Raw genomic sequence first — 25588 nt, forward strand, 5'->3', positions numbered from 1 at the left:
ATTTCCATCACCTTATGTTTGTTCCCACTTTCCCATGCTATTTCTATTCTTTCTCTTTCTTCTCCTTTTTTCCTTCTACTACTGTAATCAAATTTTCCTTTATTTTTCCCCCTCTAATTATTTGAAAATTCAACATTCAATCTCAATTCTTTTGATAAAGCCCTCATGTTTTAATACACGCAAGTAACTTAGTGAACTCTAACACTGTTCCAAATATCTTTCTTCTCCTCCCTGGTGATGGGAGCATTGAGGACCTTCAATTGATCACATTTCAGTTTTCCATTTAATGTTACCTAGCACTGTTTAATTCCCTAAATTGATTTCTCAATGTTTTCCAGTCTCTTTGCTCACCATTGCTCCTTGTATCCTACACATTCTTCTGAGTTCATTTTTTCCCTGGAACTACATCCTTTAATTAGTTCTTTCAGCAAGAATCTAAGTGTAGGATTTTTATTTTGTTCTTGTGCTTGAAGGATGTTCTACCTGAGTATAAAACTCAGGGTTAAAAAATCTTTCCTCAGGACTCGGAAGATATTATCTTTCAGATAAAGAATCTTCTAGAATTTATGGCTGCTATTGAGATATGTGCTATTAATCTAATTATTTATAGGGAATCCCACTCTTTTTTTTTTTTTTGCTTGCTTTTGATATTTTCTTAGTTTTCTTAGTTTCACTAAAAAATGTCCTCATGTGATTTACCTTTACTTACACTGCACTTCTTGAACATTCATATCTTTCACCAATTCTGGAAATTTCTGTCATTACATTTTTAAATATTGCCTACTTATTGTTCTCTCTACCCTCTCCTACTACAACCTTCTGTTAGAAATATGTTGGTTCTTTTCATTTTATTCTCATATTTCTTACTCTTGCTTTTATATTTTCCATCTTTTTTTCTTTCTGTGCTATATTTTCAGATTTTTTTTTCAGTTGTTTTACACTTATTCTTTCTTCACCTGTGCTTAATCTGCTGTTTAATTCATTCACTGAGTTTTCTTTATAAGTTTTTTCACTTTTGTAATTTTGAAATCTTGAAAGTTTTTGGAATCTGGAATTTCATTTGGAAATAAAATTTGCTCTTTGGTTTGGTGTAGTGGTTAAGACCCTGTACTCTAGAATATAGACTGAAAATTTGTGCCTATCCATTCCCCCACCCCCTCACCCCCCACAAAGTCATGTGTTAAAATCCAAACCCACAGTGTTGATATTAGGAGAAGGGGCTTCTGGGAGGTGATGATGTCATGCTGCGTTTTCTATAAAATGGAAAAGTACTAATACCTCATACTATTATTAGCACTATTATTAGTACTATTATTAGCACTATTATTAGTACTATTATTAGCAGCAGCAGCATCAACATTATTCAAAGTGGCCTTGTCTTTTTCCATTTCTCATTCCTGTGTTTTAATTACTTCTGTGATAGCTTTAATAATGTTAAAGATCTTTTCTTTGGTGGTTACTTTTTTTAAGATTTTATTTATTTATTCATGAGAGACACACAGAGAGAGGGAGAGACACAGGCAGAGGGAGAAGTAGGCTCCCTGCGGGGAGCCCAATGTGGGACTCGACCCCAGGACCCCAGGATCATGACCTGAGCCAAAGGCAGACGCTCAACCACTGAGCCACCCAGGTGCCCCTGGTTGTTACTTTCTAAGTTCCATTCTAGTAACTCACATTATTGGGTCTAATCCTCCCGTATCTTGTGTCCACTGCCTGTACCTCACACAAAAATTGTTACTTGCTATTCTATGACTTTTTTATCATGGGCTCATCTTCAGTAAGTCTTGTCATTTTGTGAGGATCCCTTGCCACCTAGGTGTGTCTGTGTTCTCCTGTGTGGGTTTTGCATTTACTTATGCAAGGAGTGCCAGGGCATCAATTTCCTGACCGAATTTTCTGTTTATATTTTTAAGTGAGGCTTCCTGGAATATGATATAAATTTAAGCTCCAAGTCTGAATAAGGATCAAGCATGGAATTTGGATTACTTGGGGAAATATGTGTTTTTTGGATCTGAGGGCCTTAGATTTTGGGGATCTTAGTTCCAACACCTTGCCTCACCCAAAATGAGGCTTATGCCTACATGAACTTTAAATCCTAGCCTCCAGATAGACAGGTATCCACTCAGGTCACCACTCTGACTTTAAATTTTCTTTTTAAAGCATATTTTAATTCTCTTCTAAAACTATTTCATACAGCTTTTGCAGCTGTTTCCAGCACCTTGGGGATATGTTAGCTCTCCATCTTGCAGAACCCTAATAGACCTCTTCCTTCTCATAACATTATTTCACAACTGCTTTCCTTCCTTGCTAGTCTCCCTTCCCTCTCAACATTTCTTCTCATTTTTTTCTTATCAGCTTCTTCCACTTCACATCATGTTCTTTCCTTCTTTGGTAGCATATTTCAATCCTACAGAGTCCCGTATGTGCTATGTCAACCTGCAAAGATAAACAGCCTTATTAATTGGTCTTCTACTGTCACTGAGACACCAAAGCATTTATGCCAAGGGCAATGCATATTGGGTTGATACAGGAAAATTTCACTTTAAAATCAGACTTTGATCCTGTAGAAATATTCCCGGATGTCACTCCTTTTCTCTCTAGTGAGTATTTTAGATTTAATCATTCTTTCTGATAGCTATTGATGTGTTCATCATATTTTCTCACTGCATTTGTGACTATGATGAACTGTGCTTTGAAAAATAACCTTGGTTGGCTACACTATCTTGAGGAAGAGTACTCAGACTGGCTAATGCAAAGATTCAGACCTCCTTGGCAGATATATTTCTACATTGAGGACAAGAATGTTAGGCCAATCTCTCTTCTGGTAGCCACTACCATACCCAACTCCTTTTGCTCTGATTCCTAATTCCCCATGCAAACTTCTTAGAGACCATGACTTCTCCTATAGAACAGAGGTCCGTGTAGAAAGGCCAACCTGCGGGCATGATCCTATCAGATCAGAGTGTGAACTTTCTCTCTAAAAATTAGTGAACTGGAATTTGGCATCATAGAAACACAAAATAGACCTTTGCTCTTTTTTTTTTTAAGACCTTTGCTCTTTAAAAAATTGTAGTAAAATATACATGCCATAACATTTGACACTGTAACCTTTTTTCGAGTATCCAATTCAGTGGTGTTATGTACATTCACATTTCTGTGCAACCATCACCACCATCCGTCTCCAGAACCTTCTCATCATCCCGAACTGAAACTGTACCCATTAAACAATAACTCCCTTGTCTTCTTTCCATCAGCCCTTGGTAACCACTATTCTACTTTCTTTCTCTATAAATTTGACTACTCTAGGTATCTCAAATAAGAAAAATCATGCAATATTTGCCTTTTTGTGTCTGGCGTACTCCACCTAGCATAATGTTTTCAAGGTTTTTATCCATGTTGTACAATGTGTCAGAATTTCATTGAGTCCTTACATTTTAACATTGAATTCATACATTTTTTTCTTTCTGGGAAAGCTAATTTTTTATTAGTCACAAAGCCAGAAAGTGTTTTATCTGCACAAATACTGAGACCATGGCCGACATCTCTTCCTTTAGATGCCATTCTCTTCCATAGCTGCTGCTCCTGGCTCTGTTATGCTTGAACTTTCCTTTGCCTTTTAGCAAAAGAAAGACTTTGGAAACACATCATCTTCACATGAAAAGGGAATTTTTATTCTGAAATATGTAAGCTGCTTAACTTATTAGGTGAAAATGTGAAGGCAGTGACCTTCACAAGTAGGGGAGCTGACTAGTCTAACAAGAAAATGATGTCTTTGGCAGGTTCAACTTGTCTCTAATCCATCTCTGCCCTCCCCGCAACCTTGATATTCTGGAAGGTAGCGGTCAAGTCTTGGTCATTCACACCCAGATGCAGTTTCTTGCTATGGGCACTTATCTCTACCTTCCTCCCCCTCCTCCCATTTACCTCCAACAGCCTCCTCATCAGTCCTACTTTATGCCTCTCAGCCACCTCCCTTTGCCTAGGCTCAAGGCCTGATCTCCTTAACCTGACTTGTAGGGTTCCACAAAAGTTACCTTTTCAGCCAAATAGGATATGACTAGAATAGCCATGTCCTATTATTTTCTTTCTGTCTTATTTCATGGTTTTATTTTTGATGAAAATACCCTTCCCAAAGACTCTTTCAAATTGTGGCTCTTAAATAAAGCTTGTCTCAAATATCCACCTTGTCCAAGAACCCCTTTCAAATCCTTTCCACTCCATATGATCATTGCCTCTGTTGACTCCCCAAACACTTTTATTTCTATGTCTCTTTTGGAGTCTATCAGATTATCTTTTGAATTATAACTATGCACCCATTTGTCTTAGTGCCTCAAACTTAGTAGGTTATACGTCATTTAAGGAAATTACTGTGTTTTGCTCTCCTATAACACCTATCACTGTGACTTGCACAAAATAAGTTCTTTATAAATACATTTTTTTCTATCATTTGCTTGTTGACTTAGAGTAGATCCATGGTGTTGCAACCTTAAATCAATCATGGAACCAGCTCTCTAAGAGGTGACTTCTCCAGAGGCCCAGTGGAAGAAAGAGGAAGGCAGGACAGTGAAGTGTAGGAAATATATCTAAGTAGTGGACTAGTTTCCACTGCTGATTATTTACCCAGAGTAAGTAAAACATAACTAGCATTTTGTTTGCCTCTTCATTAGTTTTTGTTATTTGCCATGTTGGGAAGACATGTAAATGCAAAGGATCTTAAACTCAGAAGAAAAATAAAGTGATATGAAAAAGAAGAACCTAAATCTTTTTTTCTTTTTTTAAAGATTTTATTTATTTATTTGTGAGAGACAGAGAGAGAGGCAGAGACAGGGAGAGGGAGAAGCAGTTTCCCTGCAGGGAGCCTGATGTGGGACACAATCCTAGGACCCCAGGATCACACCCTGAGCCCAAGGCAGACTGTCAACCACTGAGCCACCCAGGTGTCCCAGAAAAACCTAAATCTTAAATAATTCATTCATCTTATTCTGATAGGGCATGGAGAAAAAATCACATTACTCAGATGGTTTCTCTAACTCTGGAATGTCTACAGTGTTTCATGATGGTAATGATTATAAGCTACTGTAGAGTAACAGCTTTTCTAAGAAATTTAGAAAAAATAGGCACAATCCTAAATTACTGCCTTTTGTGGCTAATTCTTTACTAATCCTCTACAAAATATGTAATATTGGTTTCTAGGTTCTTTGATGATTTTTATACTTATAAAAAATAATATTTAAATCAAGTTTAAAGTTTTGGGGGGAAAAGTGGTTTAAAGGTGGGCTTTTGTTTGCTAGTGAAAACTGTCATGCTCAGTGCTTAGAAAAACAAATTATAAATTGATTCTGGATTGAGCAATACCTATTTGGGGAGAATAAAAAAGCAAACCAGAAATAGAACAGTTGAGGAGTTAATAATTAAGCAGGTTGCAAATTACAAGTATTTCAGTTATTCATCTTAGGAGGAACTGAATATTATTTTTGGATTCTCTGAAGATAGAAAAAGTCCTGAAGGACTGAGGAAAGAAACATTTATATAGTTCTTTTATTTTTTAAAAGGGACAAAGAGAGACCCTGATAACTAAATATGAATTTACTTAGCTCTAATTCCCAATGAAGATTGTAGATCAAATCCTCAAAAAACCTACTTGTGGTACTGACTTCTACAGGCACACAGGATCCCATAGAGGAACAGTGTGGCTTTATGAAACTCAATATGTGTCAGACAATTTTAATTTCCTTCCATGACAGGATGACGAGACCGTAGCTTAGAGGCAAGCAACAGAGGCCATTTATCTGTCTTTTACTCAAGCTTTCAATTCTTTCATACATGTGATGCCCAGCAGCCAGTTAAGAAAATAAGTCAAGCACCATGTTTCTCAAGCTATAAGCCCTGGTAATTCCATGAGAATTTTTACATGTAAGAGTAAATATCCTTGTATAGAAGATTATCTTTTAAAAAGTGTTCCACCAGTTAAGAAAAAAACTAACTTCTGTTTTGCAGTAAAAAAAAAAAAAAGTAACTGAAAGATCTTCATGTGGAATGGAGTTGTAAGTCCATGTTTTTCAAAATGGTTTGGGGTCCCCAGATATATTTTGGAGGCTGTATTCCAGGAATCAGGTGGCACAATGGAACCGAGGTACTGGAAGAATTACTATTTACAAAGGGAGCGGTCAGGATGTAGGAACAAGAAAGGATAGTGAGCTGGGAACAGCTGGATAGGGGGGAGCAATTGCCAGAACCTGGAGAGGACAGAAATATGGCAAGGGCCACCTACAGGAAGTCTGGAATGGGGGACACGAGGTATCCTGCCATGAACAGCCAGAGGCAAGTGTCTGGATCCATGAAATTTAATACAAATTTGGGAATATATGTGTGATGTGCCTTCTCCTGCAGAATGGGCCCATAGATTTTATCAACAATCTCCAAAATGAGTCCCAAATGTTAAGAGCTATATTTTTAAGAGATGGAAATAAAATTCAAGCTGACTTTGTTATAATCCCTGAGCTTGATGGTTTATAGCCCTTGTTAAGGATCTACAGGGTACAAAGCACTAAATAACATTCTATACAAATAAGCCAGGAGGTTATTTGGTGTATTTTGGACCAAAGATTTAGTTTTACTAAGCATTTAAGTGTGTCAATTACTGAGTTTGTTATTGCTTAGAAGTGAAACATGGAACTAACGAGCTGCTCATGGTTGTTAATGAATTCACATAGCACATTACATTGAATAATATACACATATTACTCTGAAAGGTTGGTTAAGAACAACATTTGGGCAAGATTAAGTTGACAGGCAGTTAGCTATACATTAGCTTTTATCTATATCTATCCATCTATCATCTATCTATGATGGCTTTGTTGGTGTTTATTTTTGTATATATATCATTATATACTACACACACACACACACACAGTTGCACTGTGCCTGGTATATTCTAAGAGTGAATGAGTTATACACATAAATTACACATATACACACACATATATAATTCATATATGTACAATTATATACATATAAATCATGTCTTAATCAGCTCAAGCTGACAAAATATTAGGTTGCTTAAGCAACAGAAATCTATTTTCTCACAATTCTGGAGTGAGCTCTCTAGAGTCCCTTCTTATAAGTACACTACTGCTAGCCAATCAAGGCCCCACCCTATGATCTCCTTTACCTTCATAATTTCTTACAGGTCCCATCTCCAAATACAGCCACGCTAAGGATCAGAAATTCAACACATACATTTCAGAAGGGATAAAAAATTTCTCTTAAAAAATTTTATTCCGTGGTAAGGGTACTTAAGGTTTACTCTTATAGCAAATTTCAAGTATGTAATATAGCATTATTGAATATAATCACCACGCTGTGATTCCCAGAGTATATTCATCTTGTAGCTAAAATTTGTATCCTCAGATCAATTTAACCAACATATCTGTATTTCCCTCACCCTAGCCCCTGGTAGCCACCATTCTATTCTTTGTGTCTAGGAGCTTGACTTCTTTTTGTTTAACTATTCCACATATAAGTATTAGTATGCAGTATTTGTCTTTCTTTGTCTGGTTTATTTTACCTAGCATGATGCCCTCCAGTTTTATCCCTGTTGTTAAAAATGACAGGATTTCATCCTTTTTATGGGTGAATAATAGTCTATTGTGTGCATATGCCACATTCTCTTTATTCATTCATTGATCAACACTTAGGATTTCTTTCCATATCTTGACTATTGTAAAAAAAAAAAAAAGGGGGGGGACTATGTAAGGTAGTGGATGGTGTCAATTCACTTGATTGTGTTAATCATTTCACAATGTATATGTATATCAAATATCACCCTGTACACTGTAAATATATAGTTTTATTTGTCAATTATACTTCAATTAAAATATGTGTGTCTGTGTCTGTGTGTGTGTGTATACACACTGTTCCTGACATTGAGACTCAAATGAAAGAGCTTGATCTTTATAGAACTATTCCAGGGGAGACACACCTAAAGATTTGTAGAAGTTCTCCGGGAGGAATGTCCTGTCATATTCACAGACTTTCCATCCTTCTAAATCATTGACCTTGGCAGCAAATCATCAGGGGAAATTTTTTAAATAGGGCTTCCCAGTCCCATTCCCAGAGATTCGTACTTAGTTGTCCTGAGGAAGGGCCCCAGATGATGTTTTTTAAAGGCTTCCCTGGTGATCCTAATGTGTACCACTGCTGACCACCACTCACCCCACCTCCCATGCCCAGGCCATCTGCTCCAGGGCCCCTGCTCCTCACCATACCACACAGTGTGACCTCTTAGAATCGGGACTAGTTGTTCTTCTCCTAATTATTAGTTCACATTTTATCTTAGAGACACTAAACTTTTCTCGTTAAGGAGCAGTGCTAGCTAGCCCAAAGCCAGTTTAGGGCCTGCCATCTTCCAGGCTCTATACAGAATAGACTGTATGGGATGCATCATCTATGCATCTTGGGATCAGCTCCAGGCTCTGTGCCAGTGATGTCCCCTCCCTTCACACTTCCCTATTTTTCCCACTTATTTTAATCTATACTATTTTGATGTGCTCGTATTATCCTTATAACCTGTCTCTACTCTAATTATTTTAGGGAAGAAGGAGGGATATGTATTTATAATGAATGAATGAACAAAGGAACAAACATATTAAAAATTGTACACAAACAGCCATACTTAGGAATAACCAGGAGAGAGTTTTTTGAGCCTGATTCTTGCAGAGTGCTTAAGGAGGGCAAGATGAAATGAGTGGGAAAGGTGGAATTAGTGAAGTGAAAGCCAATACCCCAACATAGGGCAGGCACGGGTGAGCAGATTACCTACAGAGGACTACTCCATGGCAGTCTGTGGGTAGATGGGAGACATGGTCTTTCAAATGAAGCCAAGCTGGGAGGTCATAACCCAAGTTCATGAAAAATGATGAATGTTCTCAACATAATATAGGAATTAGAACAAATTGGTATCTTCCTAGTGTAACCCTAGTTTGAAGGGAACTGAAGAAATATTTAGGAAAATCAATTAACAGGATTTGGTGATTGACTGGAAGGAGACAGAATCACCAAAGAGGGGCCCCTGCGTGGCTCAGTGGTTGAGCATCTGCCTTTGGCTCAGGTTGTGATTCCAGGGTCCTGGGATCGAGTCCCACATTGGGCTCCCCGCAGGGAGCCTGCTTCTCCCTCTGCCTGTGTCTCTCCCTCTCTCTGTGTGTCTCTCATGAATAAATAAATAAAATATTTTTTTAAAAACTAGGTTTCTGGTTTGTTCGGCTGATACCATTTTCTGAGATGGGAAATAACTAGTGGGGAAAATACACATTTACAAACTTAGGTGGGCAGGCACATACACACTCCTAATCAGGAACTGAGAGGATGATTAACTACAATTATTTCATTCTTCTCCCTCTTTCATAACCTCTTCTTCTCCCATAAAAAGGAAAATAAAGGAGATTTTCCAGGAGCTGAGAGTCTTATGGAGAACATTATGAAATGTTCCACGTGGTCTAAAAAGGATATGAAACAAAGTGAAAACCTCACTAGTGACTGCAGTGTTATTCTACATTACTTTTAGCTCTGATCTGTGTATTTGATGGTCAGTTATTGGGGTACCTTAAAAATCATATTTCAAGCATATCTACTGTCAAAAGAAGTCCTCAAATGGATGCACCTCTCAGGGAGTTGTCTATTGTCACTGATTAAAATATAAGATCATTTTCTAAGCAGAAGCAGGCCCCTTCAGACTCAACCAGACTAGACCCTGTTGACCACCAACAGGGAACCCCACCCTGCGCCTCACTCATGTGGCAGTGGTTTCAGGATGCAAAGAACCTTTATTATAGTTGGACTTAAACTTTATTTGAGCCACAACCATATAAATATCTGCACACAACATTACACACTACACAAGCATGTCAGCCATCCTCCACCCACCACCCACCCCTGCTTCCCAACTTCCAAGCACACGGCTTTAGAAACCCCCCAGGAGGCAGTAACTCCACCAGAGCACAGTCACACAAAAGGATGATTTTTACATCTTGAACTCAAGTCTAAACTCACTTGTTACTAATTCCTCAGCCTATTGGGTGATTATTGAAATGAGATTTAAAAATATAGCCTCCTCAGAACATTTCCTCAAAAGACAAGAAAAATGCTAGAAGGCAATTTAGTCATTTGTGAGTTCTGAAAAAAATCAGGATCCTTTTTTGCATCTGACTATAAATGTGTGGTCTAGAATTGTTATGTTCCATGATAAAATCATGAACATAGGCAGAAATAGGCCTCTAATCCTATTCTATGGTACACTGAAATCATGCAGGTGGTAGAAAAGTATGGTCAAATTTCCTGGAGGGCGGCTTTCTCATATACACCTACTTTACACTGACACTTTCTTTTCTGTAGATATTCTAAATGTGCATCATCAATTTCTGTCACTTGTCCAACACCTAGTAAGTGCCTGACAATGTTCCAACATTTCTGGATTGGTTCCAGAAACAGAGTGACTGGTAACTGTATCTACAAGTGGCTAATCTATTTTGATGTGAGCTTAATTAATGCTGCATATGAAACTCCAAATGTTACAATCCAGGAGTTCTAAAATTTTAATTATTAGACTAACTTAGCTAACTTATTCCAAGATGAAATTTTAATTTAATTTAATTTAATGTTAAGTATTAAATTCCTTTACAACAAATTCATTTTTCAAGAGAAAGGGGTTTTATAAAACCACTCTCTATTACTCTTTTAGCACATGGATAAGAACTATATAAAAATGTCACAAATAATATATGATTTCAACATTACAACCTGAACTGCAAATTTTCAGGGAAGGATTGGGCTGCACAGTTCTGATATCTGGCCATGAAATCCAAGCTGCTGTTGGGAAGTTGGAGATTAGAGGCTGAGGCCGTTGCTGGCATTCCATCGGAATACATGGGGCAAGCTGATCTGGTCAAGATGTGTCATGTGGATCACAGGAGCTAGAAGAGCAGGTAATATCACTACTGAATAAGTGGGTTTATCTTTTGTGTAGAAACCAGACAAATATTCCAATCTCCATAGCATATGTGCTTTGTGTTATTTTCCGTTACATAGATGCAAACTGCTGAACCCTCTAGCCTTCCGTATAATTCATATTTCTGGAGACTCCAGCAAGCCTCTATCTAAATAAGTTAGCTGGGATCATTTTAAGCACTCTCCCTTCCCTTTTTTAAGGCTTGGGGAAGCTTAGTGTTCAGGACAAGAAAAGGAGAGATCTTTGCCATCCTAGACACACAAAGCTCCAGCTCTCTATCCTATTGCCAGTTCTTAGAGCAGGAGCTTCTTACTTGAGGGTATTACTGGAGAGCTAGCCATTACTCTTGAGATGACATTTTACTCTGTCATGCAATATTTGAGTTTGCCTGCTGCAGCCCTTGCTGAAGAGTAAATAGAGAAAGAGGTATGATTGCAGACATCAGGAAATACCCATAAGTGTGATCCCTGACCCTTATGAAATTTGATCAGGAAAATATGAAATGAAATGCATAAACCTAAGAACCAGCTCTGTGAAGGAGCAAATTTGTTAAAATTTAGTTTCTAAAGACTAGGAATAAAATTTTTAAGATAAATATGAAACCAGGGGAGAAGAACAAACATATTTTTCTAAAAAAGAAACTGTTTTGAAAAGTCACCCTGGGGAATCCCTGGGTGGCTCAGCAGTTTAGTGCCTGCCTTCGGCCCAGGGCGTGATCCTGGAGTCTCGGGATTGAGTCCCACGTCGGGCTCCCTGCATGGAGCCTGCTTCTCCCTCTGCCTGTGTCTCTGCCTCTCTCTCTCCTCTGTGTATTTCATGAATAAATAAATAAAATCTTTAAAAAAAGAAAAGTCACCATGAAGGTAGTGTCTTTGGGTTTTTTCCATCAAGAAAAACCAGAGAGAAAAATTGGGTCCTCTGCAAATTCTTTTATTGTCAGTTTCACAAGAAATATTTGATTTCAGGGAACGTGGTTATGCACACTGAAATCCGTGTTAACTGCCTTGAATAGATAGCAATGTGGTCATTTCTATCTTCATATGCATCATTTTATTTTTTGTAAGTAAGCTCTATGCCAACCTTGGGGCTTGAACTCATGACCTCAAGATCAAGAGTCACATGCTCACTAGCTAAGCCAGCCAGGTGCCCTTCATCTGCATCATTTTAGATCGTTATACATTTCAGTATACATGGGATTAGGTGTGCCTACCTTAACAAGCTTGGAAGACATGGAGATAAGTTGGGTATGAATGTAATATTTGTGGGTTTTTTTTTACCTCCCCACTAATTCAGACTTCTTAATAAGATCTGGATTTCGGAAGGAGAAATGGACTGTAATGATAATAGATGCTATCTTTTTTGTTTGCTTCAGTTCGTGTTATATGCTGGGTATTTATGATATCATTTAGTCCTTACGGTTGAACTATGAGCTAGCTATTATTTTTATCCCCTTTGACAGATGATGAAATGAGGGCTTAAGGAGGTCAAACAACTGGCCCAGAATGACACAGTTAGTAAACAGGCAGTCAATTCCCAGCCTCCTAAAGTGCCAAGAAGAGTTCTCTGCCTTCCATCCACTGCTCCCCTGAGCAGGCACATGGTGAACCATTACCTGGATCTGCCCTGACCTACTGGTCAGACCGACCCTCCTGTTCAGTGAAGTGAAAAGCAATGAAAATACTCAACTTGAGCTGAGAGCCAAATATTTTATCACCTAGGACTCTATTTATTTAAAACTCACTCGCTTGTAAAGCAACTTGGTTGAATGGGTAAATAAGCAAAGAGAAGGGCCAGAAACTTCCTCAGCCCTTCGAGTTAATGATCAGCTAGTCTGTGAAGCCTGGCATTGGCTGGCAGTGAGTAGCAGGGAAAAGTTGAAAGTCCTCCTCTAATCCTTCACTTGGCAAATGGATAAAAGGAAACTCGTGCTCTGTACCTTTCACAGAGTGGGAACTGACTTTACTAAACGTCTTTTCTGGTGATTTCAAGGGGGAATGCCAAAGATGGAAGAGAACAGGTCATAGCAATCCCAGAGGTGTTTTCTTGACCCTGGAGGACCCATTAACAAGCAGCATATAATAATCTTGTCACCTAAAATTACTATTTCCATGAGCAATTAAAAGGGACTAATTACCCAAAACAATTTGTCAAAATTAAGGCTGACAGCTTTGCTACCATAATCCTCAGATTGGGCAGGGAGAGTGGCTCCTATATAGAGAGACTTGGTGACCTAGCTGTCACCAAGGAGGTTGTCAGCCAACTGACCTGAGGCTGCAGCATGATGGAACACACCAACGTGAACATGGAGCTCTGCTGCACCAGGAATTTGTAGCGATTCTCCATTCTTTGGGATCCTTTCTAATCCCTTTGAGCATCTGATGAAAGTTGTAACTGGAAACTCTTTTCACAAAAATACACATATACACATACACACAAAATATTCATGTATGATTTCAGGGAGTTCAGGGCCCCTGAAATCCACCATGAATCCTTAGGAATCCGCAGACCCCAGTGGACCCCCACTTTAGCCCTACCTCTCTGATTCAGAATGGACTTCTCGGAAGGGCTTTGCATAAACCATAGGCAGAGACAGCGAGGTGAGGCACAGATTGCCTCTGTGCACTGCAGAAGCCAGGCAGGACTGGGCCTTGGAAAATAGCAAAGCAGCAAAGATCAGCTTTGGAGTTTCCAGGCTGGCCCTTATGACTGCTCTTCCTTCACTTACCCTCAACCTTTTTCATGGCCCCCTTCACTCCTCAAGCTTTGAGTTCATTAAGCAGACCCCATCTTTACTTCGTGTATGCCTGGAATACAAAGCATAGGAGGCTCAACAACCCAGAGCCTATGTATTTCCTCTGTCTTCCCTGAAACATCAATTTCAGGCTATTGGCTGCTAATCAAAACCAAGTGGGGAAAATTTATATTCAAAGAGGCGGATCAAAGCTAAGGAACATAGGAATAATTTTCTTCTAGATTGGTATTTCTTCAAATGTGCCCCACTGGCCACCTGGATCAGAACCAGAGCTTATTTTTTGTTTTTTGTATTTTTAAAGATTTTGTTAATTTACTTATTTTAGAGAGAGAAATTGAGTGTGAGCAGGAGGAGGGGCAGAGGGAGGGGGTGAGGGAGAGGCAGAGGCAGAAAATCTCAAGCAGACTCCATGCTGAGTGCAGAGCCCGACACAGGGGCCAATCTCATGACCCTGAGATCATGACCTGAGCTGAAACCAAGAGTAAGAGGTTTAACCAACTGAGCCACCCAGGTGCCCCCAGTGTTTGTTAATAATACAGATTCTTAGGCCTAGACAATGAAGGATGAGGGTGAGAGAGGGCAGTGAGTCTACATTAGAAAAGAAAAAAAAAAGAAATAATACACACCAATCCTTCCAATGGTATCTGGTTACAATACAGATTCCCACCCAATCTACGCAGATGATTTACAATTGCTATAAAAGAAAGAATACTCACTGAGAGTTTCTGGACTCTGGAGGGTTACAGGTAGGGAGAAAAGATAAATATTTTAATCTGTTTACAAAACAACATTTCATAAAAGTTCTGTAAGTTACAGATATCTCTAGAGACAAAGTTTCCTTCAACCTGGAGGAGCAAACATGAGGGGATCAGCAATGTTTTGAACAAGAATCATTAAAAACGGTCATCATTGTCCTTAAAAAAATAAATAAAATAAAATATAGATTTATATCATTAAAAAAGAAAACCTTACCAGTAAATTATTTTCACATTGATATTTGAGCACATTTGCTTTTAAGACTTTAAACTTTATCCTGAGTCAAATCAAGTTACAACAACATATCTGAACCCTAGTGCTTTAGGTTCCCAAAGAAATGCTGATTTTAGACAGAACCAAGACTTAGAATGAATTCTATCAAGAATTGCCACATATCACTTATAAAAGTGTTTATTGAAGACACTATCTCTTATAATATAGCTGACAACTTCACTCAAGCTTAACGTTTGGATGAAGCTTTTATGATAAACCTTGAATATTTCTTTTATTAGATGATGAGTGCTATATAACCCAGACGTCTTTCCATTTTCAACTTGGCCTCCAGGAAACTCAGATCTAAATCTAAGTATTTAGATTTAGTACTGTATTCCCTTGTGGCCTCTTTCATACTGAGAACTGCTCACCTACTTCCTTAAATATATGCCTCAATTCTCTTTACTTTTGCTTAAATTACATTAAACATTCATCCTTTATTGAAAGCTGCTGCTGGGACGCCTGGGTGGCTCAGGGGTTGAGCATCTAACTGCCTTCGGCTCAGGCCGTGATCCCGGGATCCAGGATCCAGTCCCACATCAGGGAACCTGAGTCCCACAAGGAGCCTTCCTCTCCCCCTGCCTGTGTCTCTGCCTCTCTCTCTGTGTGTCTCTCATGAATAAATAAATAAAATATTTTTTTAAAAAAGAAAGCTGCTGCTAATACCTATTCAAAAAAAAAAAGAATATAAGTAACCTGTTAATAGATAAATGTTATTCTTTTCACCTTATGGAATAGTGGAGAGAGTGAAGATCAGGAGACAGGAAATCTCGGTTCTCGTCCATCTGTTTTTCTCTGTCTAGTGGTTTCCTTAGGCAGGTTGCCTCATTTCACCCTCTAGATGGGAGCAAGTTGGATCTCAGAGGCGTGTCCCAAGTCCACACCCTCAGCTTATGTGCTTCCCATCATCTTGTCAGTGTGAGGACCATGCTGTCATCTTCAAGAGGTCCACCTGCAGCCTTGAGTATTTGAGTGTCTGCTGGATGCTGGACCCCAACTACAGAGGCATCAGGATGGGTAGAGGATGGTACCTGATGTGCTGCGGGTGGGAGACTCCAGGAGGGACACCCAGGAATACTCACTGGGGTCACAGTGAGGGCAAAACAGGTCACAAGCAATACCAACCAGGCAAATGGTTGAGTCATTGACCCTAAATGATCCCCTTATACGCGAATGTATTGGTATGGTGGGAGGGGGGAGAGTTGGATAGAGGGTAGGAGAGGAGAACTAGAATAAATTAAATAAAACTATAGAGGCTCAAATTGATTAAAAGTATGTAAAAACTAACACAGAAGCAATTTTTAAAAATCTAGTTTTTGTAAAAGTAATAAATGATTTACCTGCCACTGATGCCTAATTTCCTGGATACACTGACTGATTTTCTTGGCAAAGTAGAACAGCTATCTGCTCACAGCCTTTAAAATAGGGAAATTTGCATTTTTGTTGTCGTTGCTGTTCTGAACAGACTATGAACCTTGTGTATCCATGGGGAGCTGCTGGGATGACGTAGCAGAGTGTGGAGCAAAAGGGTCTCGAATCAGAGCTGGGTTCCAATCCCAGCTCAGCTGCTTGTTAACTGGGAGAATTGGGAAAGTTATTGAACCTCTCTGAGCCACAGTTTGTCTCTTGGGAGGGTGAAGAGAACTGCAATTGGTTGCCTCATACTTTGTGTAATAATATTTTAAAACCCTGTTTTTCTCCATTTTGCAGTTAAGAAATGCTCCAGCTCTAGACCAGATGTAATCTTTAATCGCTGTAATATCTACTTTATCAGTGATCTCTGTGCAGTTCCCGGAGCCCACTATCCTTCATGGCTGGGACCAGCAGAAGAATATAAAATTGAATTAAAATCAAGATTCTGCTCCTTTTCATTGAATTGTAATAAAATAATATTATGAAGATCGACTATATCCCCAAAGTTACCAGCATCTGTCAAAAGAAATAACACTGGTTTCTTCCTTTATCCCCCCCCCCCCAAAAAAAAACCACAAAAAAACAAAAAAACCCACACTGTGAGTGCTGCAAACAGCTAAAGACAGAGAAGAGGATTTAAGCAGAACTTAATCTTAGATAAATATTAGGTTTCACAGACAGCCATGCAAGCAAGCTTGGGTCAAAAGGCAGCAACTGTCTTTTAAATGGATACAAATTGAACATACTTATCACAAGTTCACAGTGCAAAAGGATTATCATCTTTAATCAGAGTGTTAGGGCTTTAATTAAAGTACATTCTGCTTTAAGGGAGGGACAGATGTATGCAGATTACAGAACCATAGATGAATTCATTCATGCCGCATTGTACAGTGGATTTACATTATTCTGAAGGTTTAGCCTTCCAGTGGAGAATGATTCTGTGAATGCCACTATTTCCCTTTGCTGTAATCTTTGTTAAAGCAACATTGGATTTCCGCTGTTCTTTTTCAGGATAACGAGATCAGCATAACAACAGCGACGTCCGGGTGTCCGTGGCCACACTTCGAGCAGCTTGTACACCTATTGTACACCTATTGCACAAAAGGGTCCAGGGGCTGGAGATCCAGCAGAGGTAGGGCATGCGCCTCACAGCGAAGGAAGGCCTGCCTCTAAGGCTTTACCTTTTCCCATTTGGACAGTTCGAGATGCTCTAAGGGCCTTTAGGAATTCCAAGTCATTAGTGGGGCCGGGGAATGAGAGAACCAGAGGAATTTGCTGTAGCCATTTTTCATGGTAAATGAGAGTTAATGGCCATTGCTTTCATTCATTCGTTTATTGATGTGGCAAATACGTCTGGACCGCCCCTATGGCAGGTCCTAGCCTCAGTGCTGGAGAAACAGCAAGAAAACCACAAACAAGGTCTCTGTTCTTACGGTGCTTACAGTGCTAATGGAGAGAGATGCTCAGTATGTACCTCCACTCATTAATATCTGTAAAATAATACATATCTTAATACGTAAAGAAACTAGAAATCTAATTTATAGTGTGGTCAATGTGCTTCAGGGAAATGAAGTACAGTGGGTGAGTCGAGGTCATCATACAAGGAAGTCTTCCTGGTGAAGTGAGATTTGTGGCGAGAGCTGATGCTCATCACAGAGATCAGAAGCGGCCATCCACGTGGACACAAGGTTGTCCTCCTTGTCCCAGGGGGAGGCAGGAAGATCGACTTCGCATCAGTCCAAATTCAGTGAGTCACTCCTTTGAGGTAGTACAATGGCTTCTAGAGACCCTTGTTACATAAAAAGTCATGTATGGGGGGGCGCCTGGGTGCCTCAGTGGTTGGGCGTCCGCCTTGGGCTCTGGCCGTGCTCCCCAGGTCCAGGGATCGAGTCCCGCGGGGGCCTGCTTCTCCCTCTGCCTGTGTCTCTGCCTCTCTCTGTGGGTCTTGGGGATGAATAAGTAAAATCTTTAAGAAAAAAAGTTATGTATAAGTGAAGCCATTAACCATCATCACCTGGTGGTGGTTTCCTGGTCGTCTGGCCCCCGCCTGTGGCTCTTACCCTCACTAGCTTGTGGAGACAAAAGGGCGTTACTGCTGACCTTCTAAAGAGGGTGCGGTGCATTTGCACTCGTCCCCCACATACTGCGGGGATCTGCGTGTGCTGTATTCTGAGAGATGGGAGTATTAGGCACAGTGGTTTTGCAATTAATCTCTTAGGAACTATAACTTCTTTCTAAAATGTCTTTTTAGGGATCCCTGGGTGGCGCAGCGGTTTGGCGCCTGCCTTTGGCCCAGGGCGTGATCCTGGAGACCCGGGATCAAATCCCACGTCGGGCTCCCGGTGCATGGAGCCTGCTTCTCCCTCTGCCTGTGTCTCTGCCTCTCTCTCTCTCTCTGTGACTATCATAAATAAATAAAAAATAAAATAAAAAATAAAATGTCTTTTTAGAAATGTTACCCCATATATTTTGTTTGTGGTTTTATATATTGAAGCTGATTGACTATAAGGTCAAATATTGGAATTAAAATTCTACCTGTGTTTAAAAGACACATTAACATGCTGTAATTATTGACTTCTTTGGAGGTTTCTAGGGACCAGGACACTAGACTCTCCAGGTGTACTGCCCATCCCACTGGCCCCTCCTCCTTGGTCCTGGCTGGATCCCCCTCACCTCCCCTAGCTTTCAGATCTAACCAAAGACTTTTTCTCATCTGCTTCTAGACTTATTTACTTTGTTATCTCATCCACTGCATGCCTTTATTTTTTTTTAAGATGTTATTTATTTATTCATGAGAGACAGAGAGAGAGAGAGGCAGAGACACAGGCAGAGGGAGAAGCAGGCTCCATGCAGGAGCCGGATGTGGGACTCGATCCCGGACCCCAGGATCACACCCTGAGTCAAAGGCAGATGTTCAACTGCTGAGCCACCCAGGTGTCCCCACTGCATGGCTTTAAATGCCACATATAGTGCTCTCTTCGGCAGCACATGTACTAAAATTAGAACAATACAGAGGAGATTAGCATGGCCCCTGTGTAAGGATGACACGCAAATTTGTGAAACACTCCATATTTTTCATTAAGGAGGGTGTACGATGAGATGAGCAATGAGTGTTATGCTATATGTTGGCAAATTGAATTAAAATAAAATAAAATAAAATAAAATAAATGCTATTTATATGTTGTCAACTTACATTTTGCTTCTCCAACCCAAACTTCTCATCTAAACTCTAGGTTCATAAGTCCACCTGCTTACTTAGCCTCCGTTTGATGTCTACTAACCCTAATTTTCTCCAATCCAATTATGTTAACTTCATCCTACTCGTTGTTCAGGACCAAACCCAAAGTTATTCTTAACTCTTGTCTTCTTTCAAAATCCACATCAAACTGTCAACAAATCTTGTTGGATATGCCTTCAAAATGTACCTTGCATCTGACTACTTCTTACTCCCTCCACTACTATCACCCTGGTCCATCGTCTCCCCCTGGACCACTGTTCTACCCTCCTACCCCTCTCCCTGCTTCTGCTTCGAACCCCCCAGTAGGCTTTCCCCATGTCAGTAGTCAGTGTGCTCCTGTTAAAATGCAAGTCAGATCTGGTCACTTCTCTATTCACAGCCCTCCAATGGCTGCCCATGTCCCTCAGAGTGAAAGTCACAGTTCTCACAGTGACCACACAATCTGCACCCACTAGCTCCTCCCACTCTGCACTGCTCTCTCTCCTCCAGTCACACTGGCCTTGTTCCTATAACATAGCTTGTGTGCTCCTGCCTGGCAGCCTTTGATCTGCATGTCCCAGGCTCTTCCCCAGATATCCATGTGCCATTGTCCTGAATAGTACCTTCTCCATGCACCCTTCCCTGACCATGCAATTTAAAATTATGGTTTTACTCCCCAACTTGTTTGTCCATGTTCCCTCTCCCTGCTGCAATTTTTGCCATAGCACTCTTCAGCATTCAACATATTGCTGTTACTACACATTACTCTTTGCTGTTGTTTGTCTCCCTCATTAGACACCACAGAGGCAGAGACTGTCTGTGTTGTCCTCTACTAAATCCTGGGCACTCAGGCCACTATTTGGTGCACAGAAGAAAGTCCTTCTTGGGGCCTGGGTGTCTCAGCTGGTTGAGTGTCTGACTCTTGACTTTGGCTCAGATCATGATCTTAGGGTCCTAGGATCAAGCCCAGCATTGGGTTCTGTACTCGATGGGGAGTCTGCTTGAGATTCTCTCTCTCCCTCTTCCCCAACCCCTCCCTCATGGGTGTGTCCTCTCTCTCTCTCTCTCTCTCTAAAATGAATAAATTAATTTAAAAAGAAATTCCTTTATTTAAGAAGATAATAATTGAGATAAATCTATTGGAATAATTTCACCAAAAATTAAAATGCATGGCACACCCATATTTGATTTCTTGTTACCATTCTCCACCAAAAGGAACTAGAGCTTCTTGGAGAAATGGCTCATTCCAGACCCGAGGCAAGGAAAGCCCAAGCTGTGCCTGAGAATCCTGTTGTGTTTGAAAGCAAGAAAATTCTCAAGAGTTGAAAGGATTATGTCAAAAGGACAACAGAGTACACTAGAAGGAGCTCTTCCTGGTCAATACTGGGATAATTTGAGTATCAAAAACAATGACAGAAACCCTTTACAACACACTGATTTGAACAAAATCCAGAAAGCCATAAATAACTACACCCCCCACTACCAAAAGAAAGAGAAGTGTGAGAAAGAAAAACTTTTCTTAAGAATGCCAGATATTAAACATAGGGGAATGATGGAATTACAAATCGCCATTTAAAAAATAATAATAAAATAAAATAATAAAATAAAAAAATAAAAATAGCCATTTTGCAGCCCATGCTAAAATAATTGGTAAAAGATGGTTGGGTTACACGGTGTTGACGCAGTGCCAAAGTGTCCTGCAGAGATTTTTTTATTCCAGGCAAAGGGAAAATTTTAACTTTTCGGTGGAAAACAATAGCAGTTACCCCTTAAACCATGTAATCCAATTTTAAATTACTAATAGTGAGACATCTTCATGTTACATCTCCCTGAGGCAGTGCGATCAAAAGCTTACATTGCCATAAAGTATTCTTAGCATGTAGCTGATTGAGGGAGGCCACTGGACTTCACTTCCACTTACAGGAAATCTGCAGTATAGATGAACAAGTGAACCTCTGATGAAACACACAGACAAATCTAGAACATGGTATATTCAACAAGATAACAGCCTTGACTCTTTAAAAAAAAAAAATCCATTGTCATAGGAAAAAAAGAAAAGAAAAGTAGAGGGACTATTCTAGACGTAAAAAGTACAGAGATATAACAGCCAAGTAATATAATGTATGACATTATTTTGATGTTGAGTAAGAAAAAAATCTATAAAAGGTACTTTAGGAAAACTAGGGAAATTTAAATATGGAATAGGTATTAAGTGATGTTATGAAGCTGTTTTTACTTTCCTTAGTTTCTTTTGTTTTGTTTTTGGTTTGATAATGGTATTTTGGTTATTAGGAGAGTATCTTTATCCTTAGGAAATGATGCTGAGGGGCAGCCCGGGGGGCTCAGCGGTTTAGTGCCGCCTTCAGCCGAGGGCCTGATCCTGGAGACCTGGGATCAAGTCCCACGTTAGGCTCCCTGCATGGAGCCTGCTTCTCCCTCTGCCTCTCTCTCTCTCTCATGAGTAAATAAAAATAAAATCTTTAAAAAAAAAAAAAAAGGAAATGATGCTGAGGTACAAGAGTTAAGTGGCATGTTTGCAATTCATTTATAAATGAATCAGGAAAAAGAGCAAATAGATGTATAGATACTTAAATTTACACATGCCAGTATAAATATATATACATATAATAGGTGTATATAAATATTTAGGAAGCATTCATAAATGTGGCAAAATATTAAAAATTGTTTTATCTTGGTAAAGTGCACACAGGTATTCTATTTTTAAATTTTTCTGAATTCTGAAAATTTTTCAAAATAAAAAGCTGGGAAAAGCAAAAATGCATGTAAATTAACTTTAAAAACATACTACTCCACTAATGTTTTGTCCTTTGATAAACTGTCTTGGGAATATTTTGTTTCATATCTTGATAAATTGAATTGTAACAGAAAATAGCAGCCACTGCCAGGATCAAAAAAGTAGAACTTGCTGTCAAGTCTTGACTACATAACCTTCATGACTTTGGGCAACTCACTTTTGACTCTTGAGGCTTGGTTTTCTCATCTCATAGTGAGAATAATGTCCTGCCCTCCCACAAGACATTATCATATTATAAACAATCACAAGGCATGCCTTCAGCCCCAAGTAATATATGGTTGGATTCTTTTTTCTTCTCCTATAAAGTGAAAATAACTGCATGAAAAAGAATTGGACCTGAGGTTTTCATGAATAGCTTACCTTTAAGACCACAAAATCTACACTCAGGCACGAACACTGTTGATTCCATTTCAGTATTTCTAACACTGGCTTTATATGCTCTCTTCAAGCGCTGTAACTTTTCTTCTCTGGAAGAGGACCACAGTGTTCCATCTAGTCAACCCTGGCCTGAAAGAGAATGGAGAACATGTAGCAACTTGACGTCCTACCAGCGTGACAGTAGTATTACTAAGGGGCTTGTTGGGGACCCAAGCGCTCTATGGCTACCTCTAGTGCTTGGGTCTGCGCTCCTGATAGGATAAACCCAGCCATCTGAATCCTCCTATCGAGGGGCCTGGGGCAAGGCTGTGCCTGGCTCAAGAGTCTCTTGTAGAGAGGAGTCTCCATGGTGTTGAGCACTCCAGCTCTGGGGCAAGTAATCCTTGAGTGGCCACAGCAGCTAGCACTGGACTGGGACAGCATAACCTCGAGGATTGCTAGGAGATCTACCCTTTGAGGAAAATCTCAGGTTGCTTCCGTGACTGGGTGATGGTTCAGGGACGGGCGCTGGCGGAGAAGCAGCAGGCAGCCTCAAGTCTCCTGAAGCTACTTGTGGATCAGGAAGGGGGGTTCGGACATTGTAGCTCCCCATGTCCATTAGGACGGTGCTAGCTGTATACAACCAATACTCATCCACCTTCTTCCCGGCCCCACGTGTCTCAGGTAGCATGCCACCCTTCTGTGATCCCTTTTTCCCTTCTAGGCCGCTCTCAGTGTTCATTTAGCACTTAATTTCACCTGTGCCAACTAGTGAAGCCAGAAGGAATTGGAAAAGCCTGATGCTATTGTGCCTCCTCCACCGTGTGTGTACTGCTCCCAATTAAGGGGGGGTTGAAGCAGGGAGGCCATGCACTCTGTCACCATCCATTATTCACACAGCCTCCATCTTGGCTTCCTTTCTCCTTTTTTCCTCCCATTCCATTCCTCTTACACACTACTTCCACCCGGGCTGTCTGCTTCTCCTTGTTTCTCCCTCTTCCCTGCTGTCTGCCAACACCTCTACTACGGTGTTACTTGAGCCAATGCAAACCCTGATGTCCCAGAAGCCAAGCAGGTAACATCGATGAGGTCTGCGTGGTCTGAATGGATCAGCCTTGCCTCACCTTCAGCAAATGGAGCCTGGCTCTGGGCTGGGCCTTGCCAGGGCTGCCATGCATAGATTATTTTATATTTTTTATGTTATGTTATCTCAAGATGCCAAAAATCTGGACTTTCATGCGAAACCTCCAGAAATGTTCAATGTTGGCAAAATAATTCACATTAAAAAAAAATACCCGTGCAGGCCAAAGAAAACGTCAGCTCCAACAGGCTGCCATTTACAGGCTCTGGCTGAAACCTATCGATGACCCTCCCCGCGAAGCAGCCAGGGGCCTATGACAGAGTCTCCACCCTATCAGACACAACATGCCTCCTATTTTATGACACATACATACTGACACCACTTCTACTAATCTGAAGTAACATTTACAGATAGTATAACCTGTCTCCATACATAATTTTTAAAAAATTCTATATCATACCCTAAGTTTGATCCAAGGGAAAAGAAAAGAAACATAATTTAAAATGAGATAGTTTGATGAACATACACAAACACAACAACACCACAAGATTTCTAGAAGGCCCTTTAAGGAACAGTAGCAATCTTGCTTAGGTTCTTTCTTCGGGAATGAGCAAGGTCTGCCTCTGAGCATGTTTTCCCCTGGCCCCTCCCTCACCAAGTAGTAGCAAGAGCTACTACTTGGCAATCACCTTCAGTTTGTCCCTAAACCTAATTTGGGGACCCTTCATGGTTGAGAGATTAAAAAAAAAAATTTCTGAGACTACCCATCCCTTTAGATTTCTCCCTCTCCCAAATAATTAAATAATTGTCCCTGTTTCTGGGTCCCCATTCTTCCCTGGGTACCAGATCCTTTCTGAGGTACATTTGGCAAAACAAAATGGCAGAAACATATAATCAGCATTTCCTCTTTTCCCAGAGTCACCAATTTAAATTAAAGGCATAAACAGAGATAAGATTTTGCTAACATGGCTAATTGTATTTTAGTATTTGATTTTTTCTTGGAGGATTAAACCCACTCTCAATATAAATTCATTATGGATGTTTCTCTGCTGCTTATTATGTCCTTACAGTCCTACGCTCTAATAAGTTAAAAAGGCTGTTTCAGTTCTTTTTTTTTTAATCCCCAACTATTTAACTTTCTAAAGCAGAGTTTTTAATATAAATTATGGCTTTGAATAACAAAGAGTTACTGACAATTTTCTGTCCCTCTCTCAGTTTATAACTTCTTGTCACCTTTATAAAAATCCTAGGTACACATCACATGTCTGATGGGGGCTGGGAAGTGGGAATTCCCACAGCTGAGGTGCTCCTCAGCCAGTTCCTTGTCAAGCTTAGTACTTCAGGTGGTGATGTTGTCCAACGTGACCTACTCAAACTGGGGCTCCGGGAAGCAGTCGGCCGCATCTGCTGGTACACCCGACCCGGTGCAGTGCTGCAATGTGGGATTCCAAAAGTGCTTACGGAAGAATGTCACTTAGAGTTTACTTTTGACATGCAATATGTAATCTATTCTGCCAACATTAATTAGTGCTGGTTGCTAATGATTCTCCCTATTTTCATCTTTTACATTATTTTCTTTTCCAAATGCAATTAAATGATCACATTCAGAACAGGCATTTACATTTGCTGTCTTTCCAGATTCGCATTTACAATGTGATCAGGTTTAGATTTCAAGACAAACATGACTCTTGGACATGCAAATTAGGATCGGCCTTCAGGCTCAAATTTGAGTAAATTAGGTCAGGAATAAACCAAATGAGCCTGCCAGCAAGTAGCTTTCATAAAGTGATGTGACTGCTTGATATTTAATCTTCTCTGCAACTCCTTGATTACTGTAATTTCTGTGCATCTCTATCCTCTCTTCCTTCTGATTCTTGTCACATCATTCCCCCACCCCACCCCCACCTCATGTAAATTAG

The 25588-nt window shown here is 40.1% G+C and overlaps 1 protein-coding gene, 2 long non-coding RNA genes and 1 other non-coding gene across 16 annotated transcripts in view; 2 read left to right on the plus strand and 2 right to left on the minus strand.

Moving 5' to 3' along the window:
* CCDC148 (coiled-coil domain containing 148) overlaps nucleotides 1-25588 on the plus strand; it is a 281608-nt gene that overhangs the window by 247030 nt on the left and 8990 nt on the right. For 9 of the 12 annotated variants that reach the window (XR_012024035.1, XR_012024041.1, XR_012024036.1 and 6 more), the window contains one exon: nucleotides 17211-17946. Coding sequence is in view for 1 of the 12 variants with exons in the window: in XM_072811479.1 (XP_072667580.1) it covers nucleotides 17211-17372 (162 nt within the window). In the remaining 11 variants the exon portion in view is untranslated. Of the gene's footprint in view, nucleotides 1-10816; nucleotides 10983-17210; nucleotides 18555-25588 lie in introns of those variants that run through there. The other 3 variants (XR_012024034.1, XR_012024037.1, XM_072811479.1) reach the window with 3 other exon arrangements.
* LOC140624571 (uncharacterized) lies at nucleotides 1495-15816 on the minus strand. Of its 2 annotated transcripts, XR_012024046.1 has the most exons (7): nucleotides 15513-15816; nucleotides 14474-14489; nucleotides 13731-13809; nucleotides 13540-13652; nucleotides 13271-13405; nucleotides 10798-10970; nucleotides 1495-2436 (listed from the first exon to the last, which is right to left on the minus strand). It is a non-coding gene; the product is annotated as an uncharacterized lncRNA (long non-coding RNA). The 2 variants fall into 2 exon arrangements; XR_012024047.1 differs by lacking the exon at nucleotides 14474-14489.
* LOC140624572 (uncharacterized) overlaps nucleotides 16956-25588 on the minus strand; it is a 40404-nt gene continuing 31771 nt past the window's right edge. The window contains exons 4-5 of the long non-coding RNA XR_012024048.1: nucleotides 22592-22738; nucleotides 16956-18143 (exon numbers count right to left, since the gene is read on the minus strand). This is a non-coding gene — a long non-coding RNA (uncharacterized lncRNA). The remainder of the gene's footprint in view (nucleotides 18144-22591; nucleotides 22739-25588) is intronic.
* Nucleotides 19169-19275, plus strand: LOC140624623 (U6 spliceosomal RNA). Its single transcript, XR_012024082.1, has one exon. It is a non-coding gene; the product is annotated as a U6 spliceosomal RNA (small nuclear RNA).

This window comes from Canis lupus, chromosome 34 (genome assembly GCF_048164855.1).
Source record: "Canis lupus baileyi chromosome 34, mCanLup2.hap1, whole genome shotgun sequence".
Taxonomy (NCBI): Eukaryota; Metazoa; Chordata; class Mammalia; order Carnivora; family Canidae; genus Canis; species Canis lupus.